General features: G+C 34.5%; 3 protein-coding genes across 3 annotated transcripts; 2 read left to right on the top strand and 1 right to left on the bottom strand.

Moving 5' to 3' along the window:
- Positions 1 to 1,979: 1,979 nt before the first annotated feature.
- LOC21392875 lies at positions 1,980 to 6,029 on the top strand. Its single transcript, XM_010113882.2, has 5 exons — positions 1,980 to 2,470; positions 2,761 to 2,948; positions 3,165 to 3,198; positions 4,787 to 5,415; positions 5,589 to 6,029. Exons 1-5 carry the CDS (start codon positions 2,152 to 2,154, stop codon positions 5,886 to 5,888), a joined length of 1,470 nt encoding a protein of 489 aa, XP_010112184.1. The 5' UTR covers positions 1,980 to 2,151; the 3' UTR covers positions 5,889 to 6,029.
- Positions 6,030 to 15,476: 9,447 nt separating this feature from the next.
- Positions 15,477 to 16,792, top strand: LOC21392876. Its single transcript, XM_024175925.1, has 2 exons — positions 15,477 to 15,827; positions 16,508 to 16,792. The coding sequence occupies exons 1-2, from the start codon at positions 15,477 to 15,479 to the stop codon at positions 16,790 to 16,792; spliced, it is 636 nt and encodes a 211-aa protein (XP_024031693.1).
- A 3,645-nt stretch (positions 16,793 to 20,437) lies between these two features.
- Positions 20,438 to 25,099, bottom strand: LOC21392877. The gene is made up of 8 exons (XM_010113884.2): positions 24,653 to 25,099; positions 24,084 to 24,195; positions 23,870 to 23,941; positions 23,112 to 23,780; positions 22,324 to 22,684; positions 21,736 to 21,817; positions 20,878 to 21,132; positions 20,438 to 20,792 (listed from the first exon to the last, which is right to left on the bottom strand). Exons 1-7 carry the CDS (start codon positions 24,860 to 24,862, stop codon positions 20,923 to 20,925), a joined length of 1,716 nt encoding a protein of 571 aa, XP_010112186.1. The 5' UTR covers positions 24,863 to 25,099; the 3' UTR covers positions 20,438 to 20,792; positions 20,878 to 20,922.
- Between the last annotated feature and the right edge of the window lie 267 nt (positions 25,100 to 25,366).

Here is a 25,366-nt window from a genome sequence, read left to right on the forward strand (position 1 = left end):
TACTAGAGCCACCCACATGATGCATTATCAAGATCTAAAGAGATTCAGTTAATTAAGCACAACTATACCACCTCTAGCTCAAGAAACAATTATTTTAATAATTCACGAATGGCACCCAAGTGCGTCAATTTTTTAGCCAAAGCAAATATGGAAACGACAGAATGTCTTTCTTTTTCACTTTTTAATTTGATTGTCTTGCGTGATAGATAATTAATTAGTAGGGGAAAAAAGTAATAATACTGATTTAAGTTTTTTTTTTTTTTTTGGAAGAAAAATTTAAGTTTTGTATATGAGAAATAATATTAACCATATATCATTTTGGATATAATTAGTCCAAAAATAAATCCGGATCAGATGTGCATTATATTTGTGCACTGTTACTGGCTAGCATATAAACAAATCATATTTATAAGCCATCCTATGATGGGAGACGCACGTCGACATGCATAGCTAGCGGGCCTCATTACCATTATGATGAGTACCTTCTCCCATGTGGGTAGCTAGCAGTTGGAGTATTTGACTTCTATTGCGACGTTAATATAGTGGGCCACTCGAAAACCGCGTGAGATGGGCCAGCCTCTCCTAGCTAGCCTAAATACACTTCTTTACTCATTGATTAATTAAATTTAAAAAAAAAAAATTTAATTTTTGAGCTTCAGGTGGGGAATCTGAACTATAAACTTTATAATGAAGACATTTAGAGTATCTCTCACATAATATTAAGAACATAATGTTATAATAATATGTAAATTGTAAATTAGCATTTGAGTGTAAAAAATCAATGTTAATTTTGCCATATAAGTTATGATGTGTGGTAAATTTCTCACCAAATATAGCATATAGTAAATTTATAATTTGCCATTTGATTGTCATTGATTAAAATGTTTATTCTCACATGTTATCATTGTTATTTTTACATTTTTAAATTATTTTAAAAATAAAAGTTTACTTTTACAACTTTTAAGACTTAATGATTATGAGAAAATGTAGATTTAACATTTCAAATAGTATTATACATTGGAACACAAATGAAAATAAGCGATCATATCATATTTTTGGCCGTGAAATATACAATTGACATTAACATTTGTGTTGGAGATGGTCTTATAATTGATGTGCTAATTAGAAATTTAGCATTTGAGTGCAAAAATGAACTCTCCAATGCAATGCTATTTGTTGTGTCGAATTTGTCATATGCTATAATTTGTAGTAAATTTCTCACCAAGTATAGCACATAATAAATTTGACATTTGATTGCTATTGATTGATATATTTACTTTTTAATGTAATCATTGTAACTTTTGTATTTTCATATTATTTTAAAAATAAAAATTTATTTTCACAACTTTTAAAGCGAATGATTATGGCTTTTTGTACTGTAAATTTCTCACCAAATATAGCACATGATAAATTTAACATTTAATTGCTATTTATTGATATATTTACTTTTTAATGTAATCATTATAACTTTTGTATTTTCATATTATTTTAAAAATAAAAGTTTATTTTCACAACTTTTAAAGCGAATGATTATGGCATTTTGAATGCAAAAACACTCTCCAATACATTAAAGCACAAATAAAAATAACATATTCTGTCATATTTTTTAGTATCAAATATAGAATAAGTATTAATATTTGTATTAAAAATAATCATAAACGTAAAATTACCGTTACACTGTGCCTGCTACAATTACAATATTTTCTTCTTTTTCTGCGGCTAATAATCTCCTCATCTCTTACGTCCGTAGGAGATATCATTGAATAAACACGTTTTTCACAAGCTATCTACTTCCAAACAGGAAATAGTGTACCGTACTAGCTATATTAGTAAAACAGTGTATAAGCAATAATTAATATCATAAAATACACATGCTGAATAGAATAATCTTTTTACCAATATCAATAGCCACCAACTATCATCACCTTTGTATCTATAAAAAGGAGGGAGCTGCATTGTAGAAGGTGCAAGGGTTTGGAAAAACAACCAAAGAGATCCTACATATGGTCTAATTGGTTGGGTTTTTGGGTACCTAAGGATTTTGAGTGTGGTTTTCCTATATCTACACAATTTCCCTGCTACTTTCCTTCATCTTTTATTAATTTGTTCACAAATTTTCCTTTCTGCTTTACAAAAAAAAAAAAAAAAAAAATGGCTTACCAAAAGGGACTTAAGCTTCGAAATTATCTATTGATTAAACCAAAAGAAGCTAGTTTCCTTCAGTTTATCCGTCTCTTGTTTTCCCCTAACTCGAACAGAATAAGCTTCATTGAGTTCTCGGAAGAAGAAGGGCAGAAACTTAGAGAGAGCCTTTTGTTCAGACTTATCATAACCGCTTCCGCTTTCGTGCAGAAGCTCCTACTTAAAATAAGAGTTCCCATGGCTAAAGTTGGTGATCTTCTTGAATCGCTTCTTAATATTATAACAGCCAACGGCGGCTTAATTGCACTCTTGCGTAACTTAACCACAGGTTGGCTCTTATTATTAGTTCCCTAATTGGGCCCAAATTACTCTTGTTCGCGTCTTGCGAGCTAAATGACAGCCAATATATAAATATATATATATATATTTATATAAATATATAATACATATTATATGTGTGTATTGACTTTTCATGCAATATCCATATCTCGTTAATACGTATGCACTTTCATTTTTAATATAAGTAATATAAATTCATATAATTTGTATAGATGCATGTAAATACACATTATATAAGCATAACATGTGTAATTATTGGAGGGGGCTGTGTAAATGCAGGAAAGGTGGTGTTGCCGACTCCAATACAATCTGCATCCGTGATTGGAAACCTTGATACGCGAGTGGATTTAGACAAGAACATTACTACGGACGACGATAAATATTTGGGAGCGCTAACTATGATGGCTGCTAAACTGGCATATGAGAGTGCAGCCTACGTTACAAACGTAGTTCAGTTTCATTGGAAGGTAAACAATTAATATTACTACTTTATATATATATATATATAGAGAGAGAGAGAGAGACACACACACACACGAACTCAACTCGGCGGAGGGTAATTAATTCCTTGGTCAGTTCAAAATGCTTGGCCCATTAAAATTTCAGCCATTTGTATATATCATATATTGATATGTTAAATTTATGATGAAGAAATTAATACCTTTCCCTAATTTTGTCTGCAGATGCAATTCTTGGGGTTCTATAATTACTGGAATGGTGAGAATGCAAGGCTACCTAATTAGATAACCATAGCTTTGAAAATACACACATATATATTATATAGAAAACATGACTTTTGGTAAGTGGTGGCTTTCTGAAGCTTAACAGAAAGCACCCCGGCCACTGGTAAAATTTCTCTCTTCGACCAAAGTTGGGCAGACGTGCATGCATGAACATACAAAAATCGTATTAAATCCTCTTTCTCAGTATATATTCCGATACCAAGACAGTTTATGTTGCAATATTCTCACCTCACACACATAAAATAATGTTGGATAAGATCGCTTTTCGATATATATGCTGATTAAACCTGATTTTATCAATTGAAATAACCTGATTTAAAAAACTGTTATACATAATATTTACTGACAATAATTGGAATTTATTGATTATAAAAGATCTCTTTCTGCCGGCCATAACTATCTGAATTATGTCTAAAATAATTGTTACTCAGTTTTTTTTTTTTTTGTCTTTTAATAAACTAAGAAATCATAAACCAATAATTGTCGTCAGATTTTAATGACATGATCACTTAACCGGCAAGACCCAAAAATTAAAAGTATTGATACCGCTGCTTGAATCTGATTGGTCCAATAGGAACACTTCAATATAATCCAAATTAGGAAGGAATGTTATCAACATAACTAAGAATATATAATACAGTGAACAGTTCTGGGAGAATTTTTTAGCAGTTAAAAAAATAGCCCAACCAATGCTATATGTAGTTTTAATCCTTGTGATCTTCATCAAGTTTTTTTAAATTTATATGTTTTTTTTAATGATACGATTTTAATGTAATCTAACAGTGTAGAGCTGTGCAATACGTACAGGTAGGGTATATTATATCTCTTCACAGAAATCTAAACAGTTCTACAGTGAAAATTAGTTTTAGTAAAAAATAATTATCGGTAGGAGTATAAAGCATATTTCATGTTGTTAGATTTTTATTAAATTCTATAGTTTTGTGTACTTATAATGCAATTTTGGTTTGTTCGATAAAACATAGTATTATCGATACAATTTCCTCATAAACATTTGAAAAACTCAATAGATGTACATCATAGTTTTTTTTTTTTTTTTTTGTCTTTCTTATAAGAAAATTTTCTTTCAACGCCTGTAATTTAATTAAAGAACTGAGAAACAAAGAGTAAAAGATAAAAATTAGTAATTTAATGCACCATTACAATTAATTTTTATCACTATTTGTTGATTAGAAAAAAGAATAAAAAACTACTTTATAAACTTTTTAATTATATGGAGACTTATGTGGTAATTACTCTATCATATCGACAATATTTATGAATATCGAATCACAACATAAACATATTATCCGGGATGTAGCATGTTTGAGGCCCAAGTGGCTCCATTTATATTTCTTTTTCTTTTTCTTTTTTTAAATCACACCCCTTTTTATGTTTTTCCCGTTAAATTTTTCTAGTTTCAATCTTAAGCTAAGAAGTTGAAAACTTTTTATTTATACATTTAAATTTTATTTTTATACCCAATATTCTAAGATCATTTTTATACCCTCCAAATGCATGATGACAAAGTAGACCCTAAACCCTTGTTCCATGCTTCCGCGCAGATTATCTCGGAACATTTTCAACACCAGTTTTCCTGTTTCAAGACGCAAAGTTCAACGCCAAACTGGTAGTCGTGGCCTTCAGAGGCACCGATCCGTTCAGCGCAGATGGGTGGAGCACCGACATCGATCTCTCGTATTACGAGATCGAGAACGTCGGAAAGGTCCACCGTGGCTTCGCCAAAGCTCTCGGCATAATTCAAAACGACAACACCATGCCGTCCCAGCTATTAGAACAAAATAAAGATGGTATTGATTTGAAACCCTATGCTTACTATGAGATCGTAAAGCTGCTCAAGGGTATACTGCTACTCAACCCCAAGGCCAAGTTTATAGTGACGGGTCACAGCTTGGGTGGCGCGTTGTCGGTGATGTTCGCGGCGGCGCTGGCAATGCACGGCGAGGCTGATTTGCTCGGAAAGTTGCAGGGTGTTTACACTTATGGACAGCCTAGGGTTGGGGACGAACAGTTTGGGACCTACATGGAACAGAAACTGTCAAAGTACAATTTGAGTTACAATAGGTATGTTTACTCCTTCGACTTGGTGCCGAGGATCCCTTTTGATGACAACAGTTTCTTGTACAAGCACTTTGGGAAATGCCTCTTCTTCAACAGCCTCTACAAGGGGAAGGTAATTAATTAAAGTCTCTTCTTTCCTTGGGATATTGTCTTACATGTCAAAAATTTAGGATAAATCATGAAGTTCAAATCTAAGTCACAAGATAATAATCGATGCAAAATTTGGTTTATATAATATTGTACATAAGTTTCTAATTATGAGATACATAATAAATATAATTTCAGGTTCTTGAGGATGCGCCAGACAAGAACTACTTCTCTTTGATATGGTACTTTCCGAAGCTTCTGAACGCGTTGTGGGAGTTGATTAGGAGCTTCATAAACCCACATAAATATGGTCCGGACTATAAGGAGGGCTGGTTTCAGATATTGTATAGGTTGTTTGGTATATTGGTTCCAGGATTATCAGCTCATGGCCCTCAAGATTATGTCAATCTTACCCGCTTGGGATCCGTGCCTGCACTTAACGGCCCTGATGATGATTATGAATATGATGAACCAATCAAAGTACTCATACAGCCTTGATATAATTAATTACCCTGCTGAGATTCCCGAATATCATGTGAAATATGACTATCTATGGTCACTGTTGCCGTTTGTAGCAACTTCTTAAATAATCCATGTTGGTTTCTGCTCATGTAATAAATTGTTAAGCGCTATTTTGGATTTCTTGCATTTCAAAAAGCAACTTTTGGGTGTTTGGTTGGTGCGCCTTGTAGGTTGAATTTTGTAGATATAAATCTTTTTCTTATAAATAAAATGGACCCCACGGATAATTTGGTGAGTCGTGGAGTTCAAAATGATATATGCTTAATTTTGCATAATTTATTTATTGTCATTTTTACTTTTACATATGAAAATCAACCTTCACGCATTTTAATTTTCACCGGCAGACTTTCAAAATTTAGAGAAATCTAAAGGAATGTTATCTCACTGTAAGAGCATAGAAATTTAAACACATATAAGATTTGTGCCATCAGTTTTTCGTATTAAATATCGATTTAAGAATAATGGAATTATTGAAGAATGACACAAAACTAAAACACTGAGTTAAGTGATTAAGTGGGTCCGGTGGCTATGCTGAAATTGAACGTACGCGGTTTATATTTTTCTGTTGTTTTTGTCGTACAAGTTTGATGAATTTATTTACTCGTTGTTGCAGAAGTTAGGGTTCTCTTGTCGATCTGTTACTAGGCATTTTACTCTCCTTTTGAGATCTTTTCTTGCCTCTGGTTGAATTAAATGCACTTATTAGCAAAAGAGAAAAAATAAAGATAAAAATAAATTGAGTTGGATTTATGTTCGAGAGGACCCAACTTGCTTTGCCTTTCCTTGCTTCTTCTTTCTTTCTTTGAGAAAACTTAATGAGTAATTGGTCCAGGTAAAAGAAAAAAAGTTTTTTTTTTTTTTTTGTTGTTGTAGGTTTAACGTTTTTTGTTGAAATGGGTATATGTTTTACAGAAGGATTTGGCTATGTGGAGGTAATCATGAATAAATTTTGGGAAGAAGAAGAAGAAGAAGTGAGGATTTTGAATATTTAAAAAAAATAAAATTGTGTAATCTTATGTGGAGACTTGAAAAGGCAAACTGAAGCAATAATGTCTTTTGGACCATGTAAGTTTGTTATAACGGCCCGACACAACTTGTTCCACTAGTGAACTTAAATAGCCCGTTCTAACATAAATATCCCCTTATTGATAAAGTTCAAATGATAAAAGCTTAACTTTTTATGTCAAACAGAATCAATGTACGGTATAGTTTTTTTTTTTTTTTTTTTTTTTTTTTTTGGGGGGGGGGGGGGGGGGGAATGAATAAAAACATGTGGGGTTGGTGGGGTGGGGAAGGTGGGATATAACTGTCCGGTGGCGGAGCCAAGATTTTATATCTTTTTGAGGGGGGCATTTAAAAAAATTTTAAAACTCTATAGAGTGAAAGTTGAAAAACCAAAAATCAGGGGGCATGTGCCTTAAGTTCTAAAGAAAAGAAAAAAAAATTAAGGTTGGACCCTAAAAAAAGAAATAAATAAATAAACTAACAGACAATGTCCAAAATTCCCTGTCCAACCTCGACAGCTAGTGAGATTGGTGGCATTAACAATCGATATTAATTGATGAAGTACAAACAAAACATATATATATTTATATATATTTGCTTGAAAACTGATATCTAATTAACTCTTATCCAAAATGTATTTAATGTGATGAGTGAGGGACCAACTTGATTGTAAGCCCCTCCACTCTCCAAGACGGTCTTGCAGACCTAAGAAGTTCAACAAAAAAGAAGGGAGAAAATTCCGGTTCTTCAGAAGGAAAAGACGTGGCAGTCTAAAGTCAGAATGGACGCAGTGGCTATATAGTGCACAAGGTCCTTTTTGTTTATGGTTTTTGGAGCTCTCGGCCAGTGATGGTATCAAAGCCTAAACATGGGCTCGGCAACTTCACAGGAGTCCTGTGAAGAATGAGAAGATTATGATATAAGAATAGGAAGGAAGAAGAGTAAGAGGAGAAACACCATACACTATGGATGCTCCTACCCAGAAATCAACTCAATCCTTAGAACCAGTTAGATTATCCTCCTCTATTATTACTATTCCTAGTTCCTGTAAAAGATCCCTTTCTTCAAAAATAGAGAACTTAGTAGAATACTCCTATATTCCTGAAACTACTATAGTAGAAGAGTATGTCCCTCCCTTGTTAAGTTCGTACAATATTTTCAAAAGACACCGACGTACCATTAGACAGCTTATCTCCAATACTAGACCTACTGTTAAAGAATATGCCCAGTCCTCTAGGCTTGATAAGTGTCTCATCCCCAGCACCTCTCAAGAACAATATATTGATCTTGAGATTCTAAAAGAACTTGTTACCCAATGGCTTGCTGAAGGCCACACTCATCTCCATTTTGGGCTCTCACTACAACAGGTTCCCGTAGCTGAAGAAGAATGCTCTCCAGCTGTCATCCTTTTATGGAGAGTCACAAAATTTTATCCTAAAATCTTATCTTGTATAAAGCTTATTTGTCTTTTGCGTAATAAGTCAAAAGTTAAGATAATGTGTCTCCCACTTTCCTAATAGTGGTTCTGTCTTTTGTAAAAATAGTCAACAAGTGGAATAGTGCAAGGACCCTATGCACTGTATAGCCACTGCGTCCATTCTGACTTTTGACCTTTAGTGCCACAGATGCTTATCACTCATGGTCATGGAGATCGTAGCAAGGATCTTAGGCTTAAACTTTCTGATGTGCAGGCAAGCACAGAGCATACTAGTTAGGAGGAGAACAGTTATGATATAAGGAAGAGAACTCATAATTTCATAAAGGAGGAAGGGAATTTTAGAAACTCATGGGCTTATGGTTCTGGTGTAGCTTTTCATAGTTGGTGAACCATTTCAGAGGCATAAGCTTTGTGATCTCATCTCAGGAGAGTTGCTTGGGGATCTGCACAATGGTTGGGATCTCATTTTCTCTTTCTGCTGTGATAAGCAGAGTATCTGGAGTATGACTTGATTTCCTAACTCGATCAAAACCGACCCAAGTCATCACCCCTTATAAGACTTTTCCTCTCATCCTCATGACTTCCAATATCCACACAACACTGTGCTTCCCTGTAAAACCAGACCATTGTTTTCCCCCCGGTCTAGACAGTATAGCCACACCTAACTAGATCAGTACTATGGTAAACACCACCTTTTCTACTACCCAACCAATGTTTGCAACAGAACCAAGAACCCATATGCCAAGTTCCTATACAATACAGAACAACCATACCTTGCCCTTTACCATTTACACTATTTATCTTTCAACTTTTTTAAAAAAAAAGACAGAACTACTTTTGACAAAGTGACACAGTGGATGACACACTATTCCACTTGTTGACTATTTTTACAAAAGACGGAACCACTTTTAGGAAAGTGGGAGACACATTATCTTAACTTTTGACTTAGTACGCAAAAGACAAATAAGCTTTATACAAGATAAGATTTTAGGATAAGATTTTGTGACTCTCCGTAAAAGGATGACAGCTGGAAAGCATTCTTCTTCAGTTACAAGGACCCGTTGTAGTGAGAGCTATAATCTGATGAGTCAGAGTTCATTGAACCATGCTCATAAGGATACCATTGTCGCTGGCATTTGCTGGGCGATGAGTCATAGTCTGGGTCCTAAGAATCTTGGAACAGTGTTGGGTCATAATTTTTCTGGCCCTGTGTGTCTTGTTGTGATGATGGTGCTGCAGCGGAGGTTGTTGCATCTTCTTCTCCAAAGTATCAATTGTTGCTGATAGTGAAGATGTTGTAGGGTCCATAAATTTCAGTGGGTGGAGCTATTGCAGAGCTTATACTTGGCTGTAGAGCAGGCTTTGGCTAGTGTCCATTTTCTCTGCACAGAACCTTGACAAAGTGATCTGTGATGTCCTTAAGTGACTGGGGATAAGCAAAGCCAGTATACCAGGTGTATACTTCATGTTGTGTGTATAGCCCCTGTGTCTCTGAGTTGAGTAGGTATGGTCGGTGTAGAAAGAAGATGGTATGCATGGGTGGAACTTCTGCTGAGGAGAAGGTCCAGACTTTGTATCACTGGAGGAGTCTTGAGACTTCTTTTCTCCACCACATGAGTGGATTAAATATTTCCAGGAGTTGCCACAGAGTTGATCCCCCATTGTTGGGATCATTGAGGTGTGTGTGAAGATTCATGAGTGGACAGTTTAAGGCGATCTTGTAGAGAACTGTTTGGCACCATAGGTACCAAATGTCATCTTTAGTAATTTCGCCAAAGGGACGAAGATGGTAAAGGGCAAGGTATGGTTATTCTGTATTGTACATGAACTTGGCATGCGGGTTCTTGGTTCTGTTGCAAACATTGGTTAGGTAGTAGACAAGGTGGTGTTTAGCATAGTACTGAATCTGGTTAGGTGGAGAGTTTGATCATAAATTGAGAGTTCGAGTCTCACTTAAAAATTGTTACATTCACCCCTCCTTTTATATATAAAAAAAAAAAAAAAAAAAAAAAAAAAACGTTTTTTAATTTTTTTTTTTTTTAATAATATTCTTTTCTATTTGAGAACGTTCATGGAGATATATTAAAGAAATTTTTAAGAATGTCATAAAAAAGATAATACTATTTTGTTTTTAACATTAATTTTAAATTTATCACTTATGTCATAAAAATATTATGGTATGATATCTTTTATATTGATGTCTTATAAGAAAAAAATTTCTGACAGAATATTTTTTATATCTATCAAAATAATTTTTTTCTCGACAAAATCTATTACAATTTTTTTTTTTTTTGACAAATTCTCTCTCTCTCTCTCACTCTTTGTCTCAATTTCAAGATCCTCCGCAGCCCAGTCACCACGAAAATGATGAACCGTCTATTTGGTCTAGTACAGAGCTTTTCTATTGCCGGAGGGACAGCCTGTCAAACGCAAACTCTGAAGCTTTTCTCCTATATGACATCAAATATCTGTATTTGAAGATGACCATCAATAAAATGTAATCTCTGAAAACTCAACTATATATATAACGATATAATTTTATTTCTGTCTACACATAGCTTGCAATAATAAACGATTACGCATTAATTGTCACTTTTTAGTGCATTACAGCTGTTGCAACAAGAGACAAATTATGACAAAATTAATTGCAAAGTGGGAATTAATATTAGAAACGATATGACAAAGAAAGGAAATGAAATATCACTGATCATTATATTTAATTAAAACAAGGGATCACGCAACTTTTCATATATAATTCATCCACATCTCCCTCACTTTAAAGTTTAAATTTTTTTTATGTCTAGGTTTATGTTAATTTTTTTTTTCCTCAAACAACCGTCCCCACCTTACTCAAGTACTAAATTCCTCCACGGCTCTACCTAACTCGTTTAGCATCGGCTTTAATGCACTAATAAGAGAAATATCCAAGAACAAACATACCATTCTAGAACTAATTACTTAACTAGTTTTAAGATTAGAAATGCTAGAGCATCATTTTTATTGTTTGACACTCTCTATATTTATTGTTTGACACATGGATTCTACTAATATGATATTATTATTTAAATAGAAAATAAGATAACGGGATTTACGTATCAAACAATGAATACAGAGAGTGATAAAAAGAGTGACGTTGATATTTCTTGTTCTAAGATTATTTGACCCAATGAGATTAGTCAGTTATGCAACAATGAACGAAATAGGATTTGCTCATCTATTAGCAATATATCTTACCTAACCAGTTGACTAAAGGTCAAACTGTGCTCTATAAAATTTGTTTAAATATATGCAATAGCGCTACCCACATGACGAATTATCAAAACCTAAATGAAATTCAGATAATTAAGAACAACCATATAACATCTAGCTCAAGAAACAATTATTTTAATGACTCAGGAGTAGGTCAAATAAATGACTTTTCAAACATTCACAATGGCGTGCTTAAACGTGCAAGATTTTCATTGGACTTTTCCAGTAAAATATTTTGACAAAACATCTTTCCTTTTTCTTTCAGTTTTTAAATATGACAGTCCTAGCGTGTTAATTAATTAACGGAAAAAAGTAATTATACCGATTTATGTTTTGTGTATGAGAAAATCGTACGTTGAAGAAAAACGTTTTCACAAGTCCATCCAGTTCCAAGGAAATAGCTTAGCGCACTATATACATTAGTAAAACAGTGTATAAACCTAATTAATTCATAAAAAATGTATGCTGAAAGGAATCGGCTGATATGTCCTTCCTTTATTTATATGTCGCTCTCATATTCTTATAATATCACGTCACATCAATTAAAATTTCATAATATATCAGATATAAAAAAAAAATCATGAGAGTTAAAATATAGATAAATAATGAAACGCATGGTCCATGTTGAATATATAGAATAGTCTTTCTACCGATAGGCACCCAATGATGGTCATCTTGTATCTATGAAAGGAGGGAGCTGCATTGTAGAAGGTGCAAGGTTTTGGAAAAACAACCAAAGAGATTCTATATATATATATATATATATATGGTCTAATTGGTTGGGCTTTTAGTTACGTAAGTTAAGGTTTGAGAGTGTTATAAAAGTTGCAGTGGATTTGTTGTCCACACAAATCCCCTTCTAGTTTAGGTTATTTTTTATTTATTCAAGAATTTGCCTTCCCTTCACAAAAGAAAAGAAAAGGAAAAAACATGGCTTACCAAAATGGACTTAAGCTTCGCAATTATCTCCTGATTAAACCAAAAGAAGCTAGTTTCTCTCGGTTCATCCGTCTTTAGTTTTCCTCCAACTTGCACAGAATAACCTTCGTTGAGTTCTCGGAAGAAGGACAGAAACTTAGAGAGAGCCTTTTATTCAGAATTCTGATAATTGCTTCTGCTGTCTTGCAGAAGCTCCTACTTAAAATAAGAGATCCCATGGCTAAGATTGGCGATCTTCTTGAGTCGTTTCTTAATCTTTACCGGTCAACGGCGGGTTAATTGACCTCTTTTACGTAACTTAATCACAGGTTGGCTATTAATATATTACCTTAATTATATACCTACTTTTTATTACTGTTGGCCTCTTGCAAGCCTAAATGATTATTAGCCTGCAGTATATATTAACTAACTTTTCATGCATCCAAGTATCGTTATTACGCGTGCATTTTGATTTTTTGAAAGCACATGCATATTCATATATAAGTTATATAAATTCATATTTTTATATATGTGTAAATATATATTGTATAACATGTGTAATAATTAATGGAGGGCCTGTGTAAGTAAATGCAGGAAAGGTAGTGTTACCGAGTCCAATACATAAATCTGCATCCATAGTTGGAAACCTTGATGCGCGAGTGGATTTAGACAAGAAAATTACTACGGACGACGATAAATATTTGGGAGCGCTGACTGCGATGGCAGCTAGACTGGCATATGAGAGTGCAGCTTACATTACAAACGTAGTTCAGCTTCATTGGAAGGTAGAAAAAATATTACTAGCTAGTATCTTTTTATGTTCTCTTAATTTTATGTCTCTTAATAAAATCATGTCATGTCAATTAAAATATTTTAACTGTCATGACTTTTAAATTGACGTTATATGACATTTTAATTAAGTGGCTTATATTATTAGAGGGAAATAAAATGAGACAAAAATAAAAAGACACAAAAGTTCATTCCGTCTTTATGTATATACGTACAAACTCACGTCAATTAAAATATTTTAACTGTCATGACTTTTAAATTGACGTTATATGACATTTTAATTAACGTGGCTTATATTATTAGAGGGAAATAAAATGAGACAAAAATAAAAAAGACACAAAAGTTCATTCCGTCTTTATGTATATACGTACAAACTCAACTCTCATCAGAACTAATAATTAATCTAGTTTGGTCATTTCAAATGTTGTTCATTAAAATTTTAGCCATTAATTATACATATAATATATATATGTATGTATTTGGATTATATATGATCAAGATTAATATTGAATATTGATGAGTATAACATTAACCCTTTTTCCTAATTTAGTGTACAGATGCAATTCTTGGGTTTCTATAATTACTGGAATGGTGAGAATGCAAGCTCCTAATTAGATATCCATAGCTTTGAAGATAGATACATACACATACAAAAAACACACACTTATATATTATGATTTTTGGTAACTGGTGGCTTTCTGAATCTTAAAAAAAGCAACCCATTGGTAAAATCTCTCTCTTCGGTCAAAAGTTGGGCAGACGTGGATACATAAACACAAAATTATTCATAATTGAATCATCTTTCTCAATACATTGGTATATATTATTGGGCTAGACGTGGTATATAATATATTGGTATATATATTATATAACAATATAAAAACAATTTATGATATTATGCTCTCTCCTCACAGAGGAAAAAAAATGCTTTCTCCCCAGACACTCGTAAAGTAATGCGGGATAAGATTTGTTTGATATATGCGCTTATGAAAGCAGCTGGTTTAATCAACCTAATATAATTCACTGACAATATATAATTGGAATTTGCGAAGAAGGCAAGGCTGGTTGCTTCTCAGAATCTCTTTCGGCCGGCTGTCATTGTTTGAATTTTCAAAAAATGACCTTAATGATAAATTGGAATTTCTAAATATCCTTTATATACATTTTACTCTAAAACATAATAAAACAAATATATGATGTTTCTATATTGCTCTCATTTCGCTTAATTTGAGGTTTTACCTGTATGTTCCGGTAAGATGCATTAACCATATATAGCACAGAATTCTCCAAAATTTACTTGTAGAGTAAATAAATTACTTGTAACGTATATGTATATTCTAGAGTATAAGATTTTTATAAAATCTTTATAAATTTTGCATACTAGATATATTTTGATGTGGTATCACTTTTAAACACGCATGAATACTGTGGAGACTTATGCGGAGACTTATGCGGTAGGTACTCTATCATATCAGAAATATTTATAAATATCATTTCATATTTTATGAGGCAGAATGGCACGATTATATAAATATATATTAAAAAATTACGATTCCACCTTCTCTTTTCTTATTTTGACCCGCTAATATTTTCTAATTTCAAAATTTTGCAGAATGGTTTAAAATTTCCATTTATACATTTGGTTTTTACTTTTAAATTATATTCTATTATTCCAAAATTTTTTCTTTGTATGATCGTATCTAGCTATTATTTTAAATCTAAAAACAAAGAAAAGTTAGACAATGGTACTAAAGTTCATATATATCTTTGAAGCAAGAAAAAAAAAAAACAATGATATTTATAGATTAATTTAAGAAAAATAGACAGACAAATATTTAAAGAAAAACAATTAGTAGGTTTTAAATATTTATCATACTATTAATCTCGTCGAAAATTTCACTTTAACTTAAGCTCACTAAACAGTTTTTTTTTTTTTTTTTGGCTGAGATAATTATATACAAATAAAAAAAAATTGATGACAAAATTATTACTTCTATCCTAGCAAAAAATAGCACCAAACTCACATTATATTGCAGATAACAGCTTTTCTCTTGTAAGACAAAGTGGACCCTACACCATTGTCCAATGCTTCAGATTACCTCGGAACATTTTCAACACCAGTTTTCATGTTTCAAGACGCAAAGATCAACGCCAAACTGGTAGTCATGGCCTTCAGAGGCACCGACCCATTTAGTGCAGATGGGTGGAGCACGGACATCGATTTCTCGTATTACGAGATCGAGAACGTCGGAAAGGTCCACCGGGGCTTCGCCAAAGCCCTCGGCATAATTCAACAAGACAACACTACGCCGTCCCAGTTGTTATTAGAACAAGGCAAAGATGGCATTGACTTGAAACCCTACGCTTACTATGAGATCGTAAAGCTGCTCAAGGGTATACTGCTACTCAACCGCAATGCCAAGTTTATAGTGACGGGTCACAGCTTAGGTGGCGCATTGTCAGTGATGTTCGCGGCGGCGCTCGCGATGCACGGCCAGGCTGATTTGCTTTGCAGGGTGTTTACACTTATGGACAGCCTAGGGTTGGGGATGAACAATTTTGAACCTACATGGAACAGAAACTGTCAAAGTACAATTTGAGTTACAGTAGGTATGTTTACTCCTTCGACTTGGTGCCGAGGATCCCTTTTAATGACAAAAGTTTCTTGTACAAACCACTTTGGCAAATGCCCCTTCTTCAACAGCCTCTACAATGGGAAGGTAAAAAGGATCTCTCCCTTTGAAATTTTAGTTACATCTCAAAAATTTAAGATATACCATGCATTTCAAATTATTTCAATCACTAGAAAATTAAAAATTAATTTCATTCAATTAAAAAAATTGTGATTGAATTTTTTTTTTTTTAATAGTTCAACATCATCCAACAACTAAAATATGAATTATACACGGCCCAGTTGTTTGGAAAAGAAACTTATATAAGAAATAAACAGTTGTAGAGTCAAATTCTCATCAGTACGAGTTAAGAGAATGAACTTCTGGCCTCTAATTTTCACATTAAGGACACGACGAGCATAAATACCCTCTTTAACTTCTATTTTGATGGATTGAATTTGTTCTTTAAGGAATCGGAGGTTCAATTATAAATCAAACAGTATGACAATTATATATGTGTGCATATAATGTTTCCTAGCTTCTTTGAAATATAGCATGTAAATTTCTAATGAGGATATTTTCAGGTTCTTGCCGATGCACCAAACAAGAACTACTTCTCTTTGATATGGAGCATTCCGAAGCTTCTGTATGCGGTGTGGGAGTTGATTAGGAGCTTCATACTCCCACGTAGAAATGGTCCAGAATATAAGGAGGGCTGGTTTCAGACACTTTATAGGTTGAATGGTATATTGCTTCCAGGAATATCAGCTCATGGCGTTCAAGATTATGTCAATCTTACCCGCTTGGGATCCGTGCCTGCACTTATCGGTCCTTTTGATGAACCGATTAAAGTACTCATACAGCCTTGACGTTACCCGACTGAGATTCCGGAATATCATGTCAATGACTGTCTATGGCCAGCATGGACGGAGCTACATGGAAGCCTATGTGACTCGTGCACTCACTTATTTATTTATCTATTTAATTTTCACTTATAATTTATATAATTTTACAAATGCGCCTCCCATCAAAATATATTTTCTATAAAAAGTGACCATATTTATTTTTTTCTTGAACCAATCCCACTATTTTAAGTTATTTCATTGGTTTTCTTAATCTCCTAGATAGCCACTATTCTTTTGGTTGAATAATCTTAGACAATATTTGATTTATTTTTTATTATTCACTCTTTTCTTCCACGCTTTTATAAAAAGCTTTGTTTGACTTTGAATTAATACTATCGAACAGGATAAGTTTGTGTTGATTAATTATGTGTGAATTTTACTATTTAATCTTGGGGATTAACTTTGATTTGCATATTTATAATTTATTTCTTAAAAAAAATTGTTAGTAACTAGAAGGAAAAAAATAAAAATGATGAGAAATAAAAAAAAAATTTCTTGTGAGTGCCCCTACTGAAATAAAGTCCTAGCTCCATTTTTAATGGCCAGTACTGTTGCATTGCATCAACTTTTTAAAAGATCCCATATTGGTTTTGCTGTTAAAATAAATTGTTAGCTATGAAAAAATTCAGATAATTATTGCTAAGCGTTATTTTGGATTTCAAAAAACAATTTTGAGTGTTTGGTTGGTGCGCTTCGTAAGTTGAAATATGTATATATACATCTTTCTCTTATAAATAAAGTGGAGCCCACGGAATGTTTGAGTGTAATTTGGTGAATATATGTTTAACATTTATTTATAGTGATTTTTATTTCTATATAAAAATCGACCTCTCTTCATATTTTTTTCACAACAAAGTTCTAGGGGCATAAAAAATTTACGAACTGCTTTAAACACTGTTAATTTCCGCCATCAAATTCTTTTATTATATATCAACTTAAAAGGTAAAAAATTCTAAAATAAGAGTTCAAAACTAAAAAAGCAAGTCAAGTGAGTTGAGATAGTGCAGCCTCTATTTTTCATGCTTCAGCGTTAGAGAAGAAAGTAATCTAGATTCTAGATTCATAAAAGCAAGGTTGAGGAGGTAAACTCGACGTATTATATAAAGTGAGTTGAGAAAAAATAGGAATTGAAAAAAGGACAATAAGGATTTGGAAATTTGATTTAGAATGTTAGAGAACAGTGCTTTGCCTACTTCTTAAATTCTAATCATAAGAAGCTGATTTATTAATTTTCAGAAGAAAAAAGGCCGATTATGAAATGTTGAAGATGGAGCCTAATCATTGCACGGAGGAAAAAAAGTGGAGAAAATGGCGCTACGAGAGGGCTGCACAGCAGCCTTGTTAGGTGATTTATTTATCACGAATTTTCTTGGAGAAAATTAGAGAGTGAGGTTAGGAAACATTTATTGAGTGTGAGATAAACACAAAACGAGACTGAGTGATTTTCTCTGTAAAAAATTTCTTTAACTAATTAGTGAAATTTGCGGCGGTAGAAACGATGTATGCCCTTCAAATTGGTGAACTTGTATAAAATCTTTAGTGTGATTTTGTGCTTTTATTCCTCCTTGGTTATTTTTCATTCTCTGTTATTTGTTTAGATTTTAGGCAAATTTTCTCAACATGAAATAATCGGGCCAAAGTCAAATTTCACAAAATTTAACTTATCTTTGATATTTTTTTTTTTTTGTTTTAAATCCAGAAGACCAATCCCCAAGTGGACTGATGTAGGAACCTGAGTGCTGAGTCCATATCTTGCTAGTTTATCTCTTCTTATTTTGCGGTTTAGTCGTTTTAGTGCTTTATGTATTTAAGATCTTTGTTTGTCGTCTTCAAATGCTACTTGCCGGTTTTTGTACGTAAATCCGAACAACCCCAAAATCCAACCCAACTCAAAAAATACAACTTATAATATTATTTTGAGAGAAATAGAGAAATAAGTTAATATTTGAGATGAATTAAAATTAATAGGCCAATAGTTTACATAAGTTAATAAATAGGCCAAATTACTGTTTTTGTCCATAACTTGTCTGGTTATGAACCATAACTTGACAAGTTATTGTCCATAAATCACGGTTTTTGTTCATAACTTGTCTGGTTATGAACCATAACTTGACAAGTTATTGTCCATAAATCACGGTTTTTGTCCATAACTTGTCTGGCTATGAACCATAACTTGACAAGTTTGTCCATAACTTATCTGTTTATGAACCATAACTTGACAAGTTATGACCTATTAATTTCTATAACTAAAAGTTAGCCTATATACTTCCTTAAGCTTTTCATATTAGCCTATTTTCTACTATTTCCGTATTATTTTTTATTTTTCAGCCCACTAAATGTCTAGCCCGAGATGTTTGAAGCGGTTTGTGAGTTGGGCCTATATATAATAACCCACACACCCCAACCCAACCCGTATAAATATGCCTGATAAAGAGCCTATGAGTGTAGACTGATAAGGATATTGCTGTTGCAGTACTTATTTTGAATGGATTTAAATTAAGCCTCTAATTTATATTTGTTTTATGTTTGATGTTAGATGGACTACTTTGCTTCATGTTTGATGTTAGATTGAACTTTGAATTGCTATCTATTTGATGATGGACTAATTAGTATTATTTTTATTTGATGATGAACTTTAAATGTTGGAGTTATGTTTGATTATCAGTATTATTTTTATTTGATGATGAACTTTGAATGTTGGAGTTATTATTTCTATTTGATGATAAACTTTGAATGTTAGATTGAACTTTGATTCTTTGAATGATGAACCCGACCACAAACCCCACCCTGCCCCACCCCAACCCAACCCAAACGTCATTTGATTGTGAAATTTTTCTAACATCGTTGGGGCTAAATATGTGCAACCCGCACCCTTTCAGACAGGACAAAAAAAACAACCCATGTACAGCTTATAATTTTACAAGTTACTTTTATAAGCAATTCTTTTTGTTTGGTGTCATTGTTTGTGGAGTTTTAATAACCCTTTTAAATGCTACTTTGTCGGTGCGTATGTTACTTTCGTAAGCAACTCTTTTGTTTAGTGCCGTTTTTTGTGGCGTTTAACAACCCTTAGGTTGCATTTAGTACGGAGGTTCAAACCATGGTAGTTTTAGTTTTAAAATTAGAAGTATGATTCATTATTTGAACTTGAGATTGAAATTATGATTCTAGAATCAAATTCAGAACTAGGAGTTTGAATTATCTAAAACCAAAAGGAGTAGTTTTATTTTTTAAGGTGATTCTAGTTTAAAACGTTACATTAAAGCTCAAATCTTGAACTAAAATCATTTAAATTAAATACTGATTTTTAAAATCCATTTTTACTTTTTACAACCAAACAGAAGTTTAAACCAAAAACCAAAATCACGGTTCCACTTCTAGAACCCTCGTACCAAAACAAAACGCAACCTTAAAATGGAGGCGGACCTCCTTCAGCCATGGTTTTCGCTTAATCAAGCTTGCACCCTCGTAATGTTGAAGGCGCCATTCTTTTACAAGGATTTTCCCGTAGCCGATATATTGGTGACCGTTCGAATATATATATATATATATGTGTGTGTTTGTGTGTGTGTGTGTGTGTGTAATAGTAACATACAATGCCCAGAGTGGGAACTCAGTAATCTTCATTTCTGTAATTAATGGAATTAAACCCCTTAATCGTTTCTTCATTTGCACAACGAAGGCGAAATGCTATAGTGGAAAAGACATTGAAAAAATAAAAAGTATAAAATCTTATCATTCTGATTTACATAATACGTACATACATGCATTATTCGACTCTCAGTCTCCAAAAGCAGTACTGGGTAGTCTTTCTATTTTCTTGTTTCGGCAAACGTGCGGAGTTACTGATCCTTGTCACACCAAAAATCTATTTCGGACACTGATTTTGTGTCACAATCTTAGCTACTCACTGCTATACATCTTCATGATCGCACTCATTCTGGACACCTTCTTTTACTTAAACCTGTAAAAATGATGAGATAAGAAATCCATTATTGACCAAAACAAATTCATTTTCGCCATAGAACAAAAATGATGAGATAAGATACCTGGCATCGGAGGTCAAGTGGAGCAACAGATAGCTGGATAAGGAATTAGAAAGCGTGGCAAGTAAAACAACCACTCAAAGAACTCATCTGACGGGTTCTACGAAATGATACAGCTTTGTGTGAAGAACTCCTAGTAACTTGGTGAGCTTGGTTAGCTATTGCTGAGCTCCGCATTTCTTGAGCTCTCTTCTGAGCCGATCTCAGCTTCTTCATTATCTTATTCATGGATGATGATCTCTTTTTCTCCAGCTTCATCTGTGGAACATGGATGCATTTTATAAGGCATAATAAAGCAATCCACACAGTAAAGCATGATCCAGACAGCAGAATCGGCAATGTCTTTCTTTTCTTATTGAGAGAACCTCCACTGGCTAGGAGGAAAACACACAATTTATACACCTTGGCATGGAGTTATATAAAAGGCCTACAATTTGTTGAAGGGAAAAAATTTTAAATCCAGCAATCATGAAAATTTATTTTTATCTTTATATGTTTCTTTGCCAGATCAGAAGATTGAAGGGGCGAACCATGAAAGAGAAAAAGGCATTTAGACATCTCTTTTACTTATGAGGGACATTTAAATCTTTATTTTCAAACTTAGAGTGGTAAAAAAAGAAGCTCTGTCTATTCAATATCTTTATGGGGTGGAGGAGATCAAAAGTGGATTAAAACAAATTTTCGCTTATTACCTTTATTAACAATGAATAATATCACAGAGAGTATAGAAAGTATGAGAAACTGGGGGAAGCCCTTTTAATTTCATTTCTCAATGGGGTTTTTTTTTTTTTTTCCTCCTCTTTTTATTTCCTCCAGGGAAACTGGTAACCTCAGATATATGGAGAAATATGTAGTAAGAACCTCTAGCTTCCGTATTGCTGCCTCAGCTTTTGCCTTCTGCAGGTTCTCCCATGCCGTGATTTTAGCTTCCTCTCTTTTAACCCTGAAAAGAGAGGACGTTAACATGCCAATATCATCAGAGACGCGCCTCTATGCATCTTTTGTCTAACACCTCAATCAAATTAGTATTCACTAAAGCAAAAGTATGACTGAAACAATTAGGGCAAGTAACTGTATGCTGCATAAGGACCAACATCGTACTCTAGAAATGGGAGAAGATTCTTAGTCTCAGTGTGGATAAAAAACATAGAGAACCTCAGAACCATTCAAGAGCTCCATGATATCCCTATATCAACTGACATTTTGGAAAACTTCAACCCTCCTCGTGCAGACCTAGAAGCCTAGAAGCCTATGATCTACACATCTTCAATCGCAATTGTAAAACTTGACTTGAGTTAAACGGCAAAGCATTGTGTTACAGGGATAACAAAAACGGCAATATATATCTTTTGCATCATATTTACCCTCGTATTTTTATATCTACCCTTACTTGACCAAGAATAAGAAGAAAATACGCTTGTTAAAGTTGTAAGTCTAAAGTGTGCATACTTTGAAATGCTCTTTGCTGTGTCAGAAAGATCCCAAGCTGGTGATCGTGCATCTCCATCTTTTTTCTTCCAGTTTTCAAAAATTTCAGAACCCTTCACAGGAATTCGTGATCTGTGTTTCTTGGACCACCTAGTCATGGTGACTCGTTCATCTACCTGCACATCCCTGACTTCCAATTTACAAGAAGGGGCACTCTCCAACTCTAGGATAGGCAGGATTGAGGGGGTAGAATCAGAGTAAGGCCCTGTTTTAGGAGATGAGTGGGTGCTACCATCTGGGCTCATCTGGGTAGCCATATCCCTTCTTGAAACTGCACGAGATACATTGGTGGCTGCATCCTTGACCCCATCAAGATTTTCATCTGTACGTTTGAATAGATTGCATGAGGCCCAAGATCACCGATAATGGAGCACAATATTAAGACAATTGACAATATAAAGAAATCCAATTTTAGATTGAAAATAGTTGCGATCTTTATAAAATTGTATTACCTAAATTTAAATAATATTGTTCCAATCAGTTGTTTCAACCATGTTAACCAACTTAAAGCGCACCCCCAAGCAACAGATGGTCAATAAGGAAATAGTAAAAGACAGAAGTGCAGTTTGCAACATGCAAAAGGCTTAACAAGAAGAATCCGAGTTATCAGAAGCCATAACTAGTACGAGACTCGATTGATATCCTACGTAATCCAGTAAAGAGACAGGACCGCCAAAAAAGAAGTGTATTTCTCTAAAATTGGAATAAATAATTTGTGTTTAACGAAAGGAGTGAAAGCGAAGGTATACTTGTGCCTTCAGGAACAGGCACTGAAGACTGGGTCAGCATCTCAGAGCAACCATGGACACTAACTGAACGGGCCATGCAAGGCTCTGTGCGAACAGGAAAGGCTCCACCGTGACCGTTAGTTTGGATCCCCAATCCATCTGCTGCTATAACACCAGCTGAGAAAGGAGAAGCAGCCATGAAATTGCCCACACTACCACCATCAAACATCTGTATGGCTGGCGAGTACAAAGAATAATACGCTATTCCAGGAGGCCCAAGTGGACCACTCTTCGACTTTGGCCTCCTCTGCGGCTGCTGATACGAAGATCTCACCGCACCGTCACCAACCGGACTAAAAATCCATCTCTCAGCGTCCTCCCACTTTGAAGGCAAGGTCTTTCCGCTATTGAAAGGTAACAGCAAAGCATTCGCATGCGTCCGGCCAGCATTGGAATGCAAAGGCACTCGCTCGGAACTCCAACCCTTCTGCATTCCTACACTTGCGTGCCGGTAGTTTGGGGTTCCGGGACTTGGGAAATTACCCGACCTGCGAGAAGTCAAGGACGCCTTCTTGATGGTTACCAATCGAGGTGAAGAAGCAGTTGCATTGTTCAAATCCAAGGAAGCGGGTCGTCGCCTGTCTTGCTTCTTTGATAAAGCTTCAGATCTGGATCTCCGTTCCTGACACTCTACAAAGAAGTGGTCAAATTGAAGCCTTACAACGAAGCTTCACCTAAAATACCGACTCTATGGTTAAATTGAATTTGAAATTCTTTACCTTTGAGGGCCAGAGAAAAGGAGCTCCTAGCAGAATCAAGAGCTACCTCCCCATCGCTCTCTTCTTTTTGAACTGCGAAAAATATTTGAGTTGAAAGGAAAACAGTGTTAAGCCAGCTGCTAGAAAAGGACTTTCGAATTTCGATTTGAAAAATTCGCTAAAAGACGTCGCTGGTTGTTTCACTTTAAGAGAAAAGTTACGATTATAGCTGTACCTTTCACTTTTTTGCCTTTTCTATTCCTATTGATGTGAATAGCGGGTTTGTTTGGATCTGGATCTGGACCACTTGAACTCTCTTGTTGCTCACTATCTTGTGCTGCAAAATGCTGCATCAATTCACCACTACCTTCAGATTCATCATCTAGATTCTCTCTCTCAGAAAAAGCGGAAATATAATAATGACGAACAATATTTACAAAAAAAAAAAAAAAAAAAAAAAAAAAAAAACACAAAAAAGTTTGGCGCTCCAGAAAAATCAAATCTATAGCCATTTCTCTCTTCCAAGTTTCTAGTCAAACGAAATTGACCGACTCCAAAATAACATCAACTTACACACTACTGAATATTATGGTTAAGCGATAGACTACATTATCCATTCTGCTTTTGAATTTATACGATCATTCACGCACATTGATAGCTAGCTCGTCGGAACAAGAAAAATCGAACATGCAACACTTCCAAAACCTAGTGGATCGGAGTTCAAAACATTCTGTTTCTAATCAAAATCAACTCGCATTTTTTCTCCGACGCAAAAACATTGGCAGCAGAAGGCTCGGAAATTACCAGAGAGATCTCGGAGACGATGGAGTCGTGGTCGTGGGCGTCGGAGGCGAATGAGCAGCGGTCGACGCTGGCGGAGGCGGAAGAGAAGAGGCTCAAGTTAGACTCAAGCGTGAAGATGACCGAGTCGGGGCTGGCGTCGCGTGCTCTGAGGCCGGATCTCGCCGCCGCCGGCAACAACGAGCTCTGCTCCGGGAAACCTAGCTCCGGCATTGTGGAAACCCAGTCCACATACACACGAAGACAAAGAAGAAAGCGAGATTTGAGATTTAAGAAAGATTTGAGAATCGTGGTTATTATATATAAGAGGGTCAGAGAATCTCTACGTACAAAATGGCGGGTATAATAAAGGAATTTCCCTGTGTCCTTCTCAATTACTATCTTTATTCCAAAGCACGCTTAATTAACTCCAAAAAGCTAGTTTGTTAAACAAGAAAATGGGGGGGCAAATGACTTTTCGAGGGTGAAAATGAAAACTGATAATTACCCCGAGAAAAGACCAAAAAATATATATATATTTTTTTTTTTTTTTGGGGTTCAATTTTTCGCTTCTTTTAATGGTGGGTCTTTTTATTCAAGACTCTGACTGTGGAATTGACTAAAAAGTAAAATGACAGCAGAGCCCTTGGATCATATGCCAGATTTTGCTTTGTCATGGCTTTTGAAACTTGGGGTTATGTCTATGACTTGGTGGGGGACTTTCTCAGTTGTTGAAAA

The sequence above is a fragment of the Morus notabilis genome, unplaced genomic scaffold (assembly GCF_000414095.1).
Source record: "Morus notabilis unplaced genomic scaffold, ASM41409v2 Scaffold2216, whole genome shotgun sequence".
Taxonomy (NCBI): domain Eukaryota; kingdom Viridiplantae; phylum Streptophyta; class Magnoliopsida; order Rosales; family Moraceae; genus Morus; species Morus notabilis.

Excerpts from the sequence above, each read along its gene's own strand:
- LOC21392875 (XM_010113882.2), top strand. The coding sequence starts at position 2,152 with ATGGCTTACCAAAAGGGACTTAAGCTTCGAAATTATCTATTGATTAAA. Across the intron at positions 2,471-2,760 it reads CTTGCGTAACTTAACCACAG|GAAAGGTGGTGTTGCCGACT; the intron begins GTTGGCTCTTAT and ends GTGTAAATGCAG. Across the intron at positions 2,949-3,164 it reads TAGTTCAGTTTCATTGGAAG|ATGCAATTCTTGGGGTTCTA; the intron begins GTAAACAATTAA and ends TTTTGTCTGCAG.
- LOC21392876 (XM_024175925.1), top strand. The coding sequence starts at position 15,477 with ATGGCCTTCAGAGGCACCGACCCATTTAGTGCAGATGGGTGGAGCACG. Across the intron at positions 15,828-16,507 it reads AGGCTGATTTGCTTTGCAGG|GTTCTTGCCGATGCACCAAA; the intron begins GTGTTTACACTT and ends GGATATTTTCAG.
- LOC21392877 (XM_010113884.2), bottom strand. The coding sequence starts at position 24,862 with ATGCCGGAGCTAGGTTTCCCGGAGCAGAGCTCGTTGTTGCCGGCGGCG. Across the intron at positions 21,818-22,323 it reads ACAGCAAAGAGCATTTCAAA|GGTTAAAAGAGAGGAAGCTA; the intron begins GTATGCACACTT and ends CTCTCTTTTCAG. Across the intron at positions 21,133-21,735 it reads CAGCAATACGGAAGCTAGAG|ATGAAGCTGGAGAAAAAGAG; the intron begins GTTCTTACTACA and ends CATGTTCCACAG.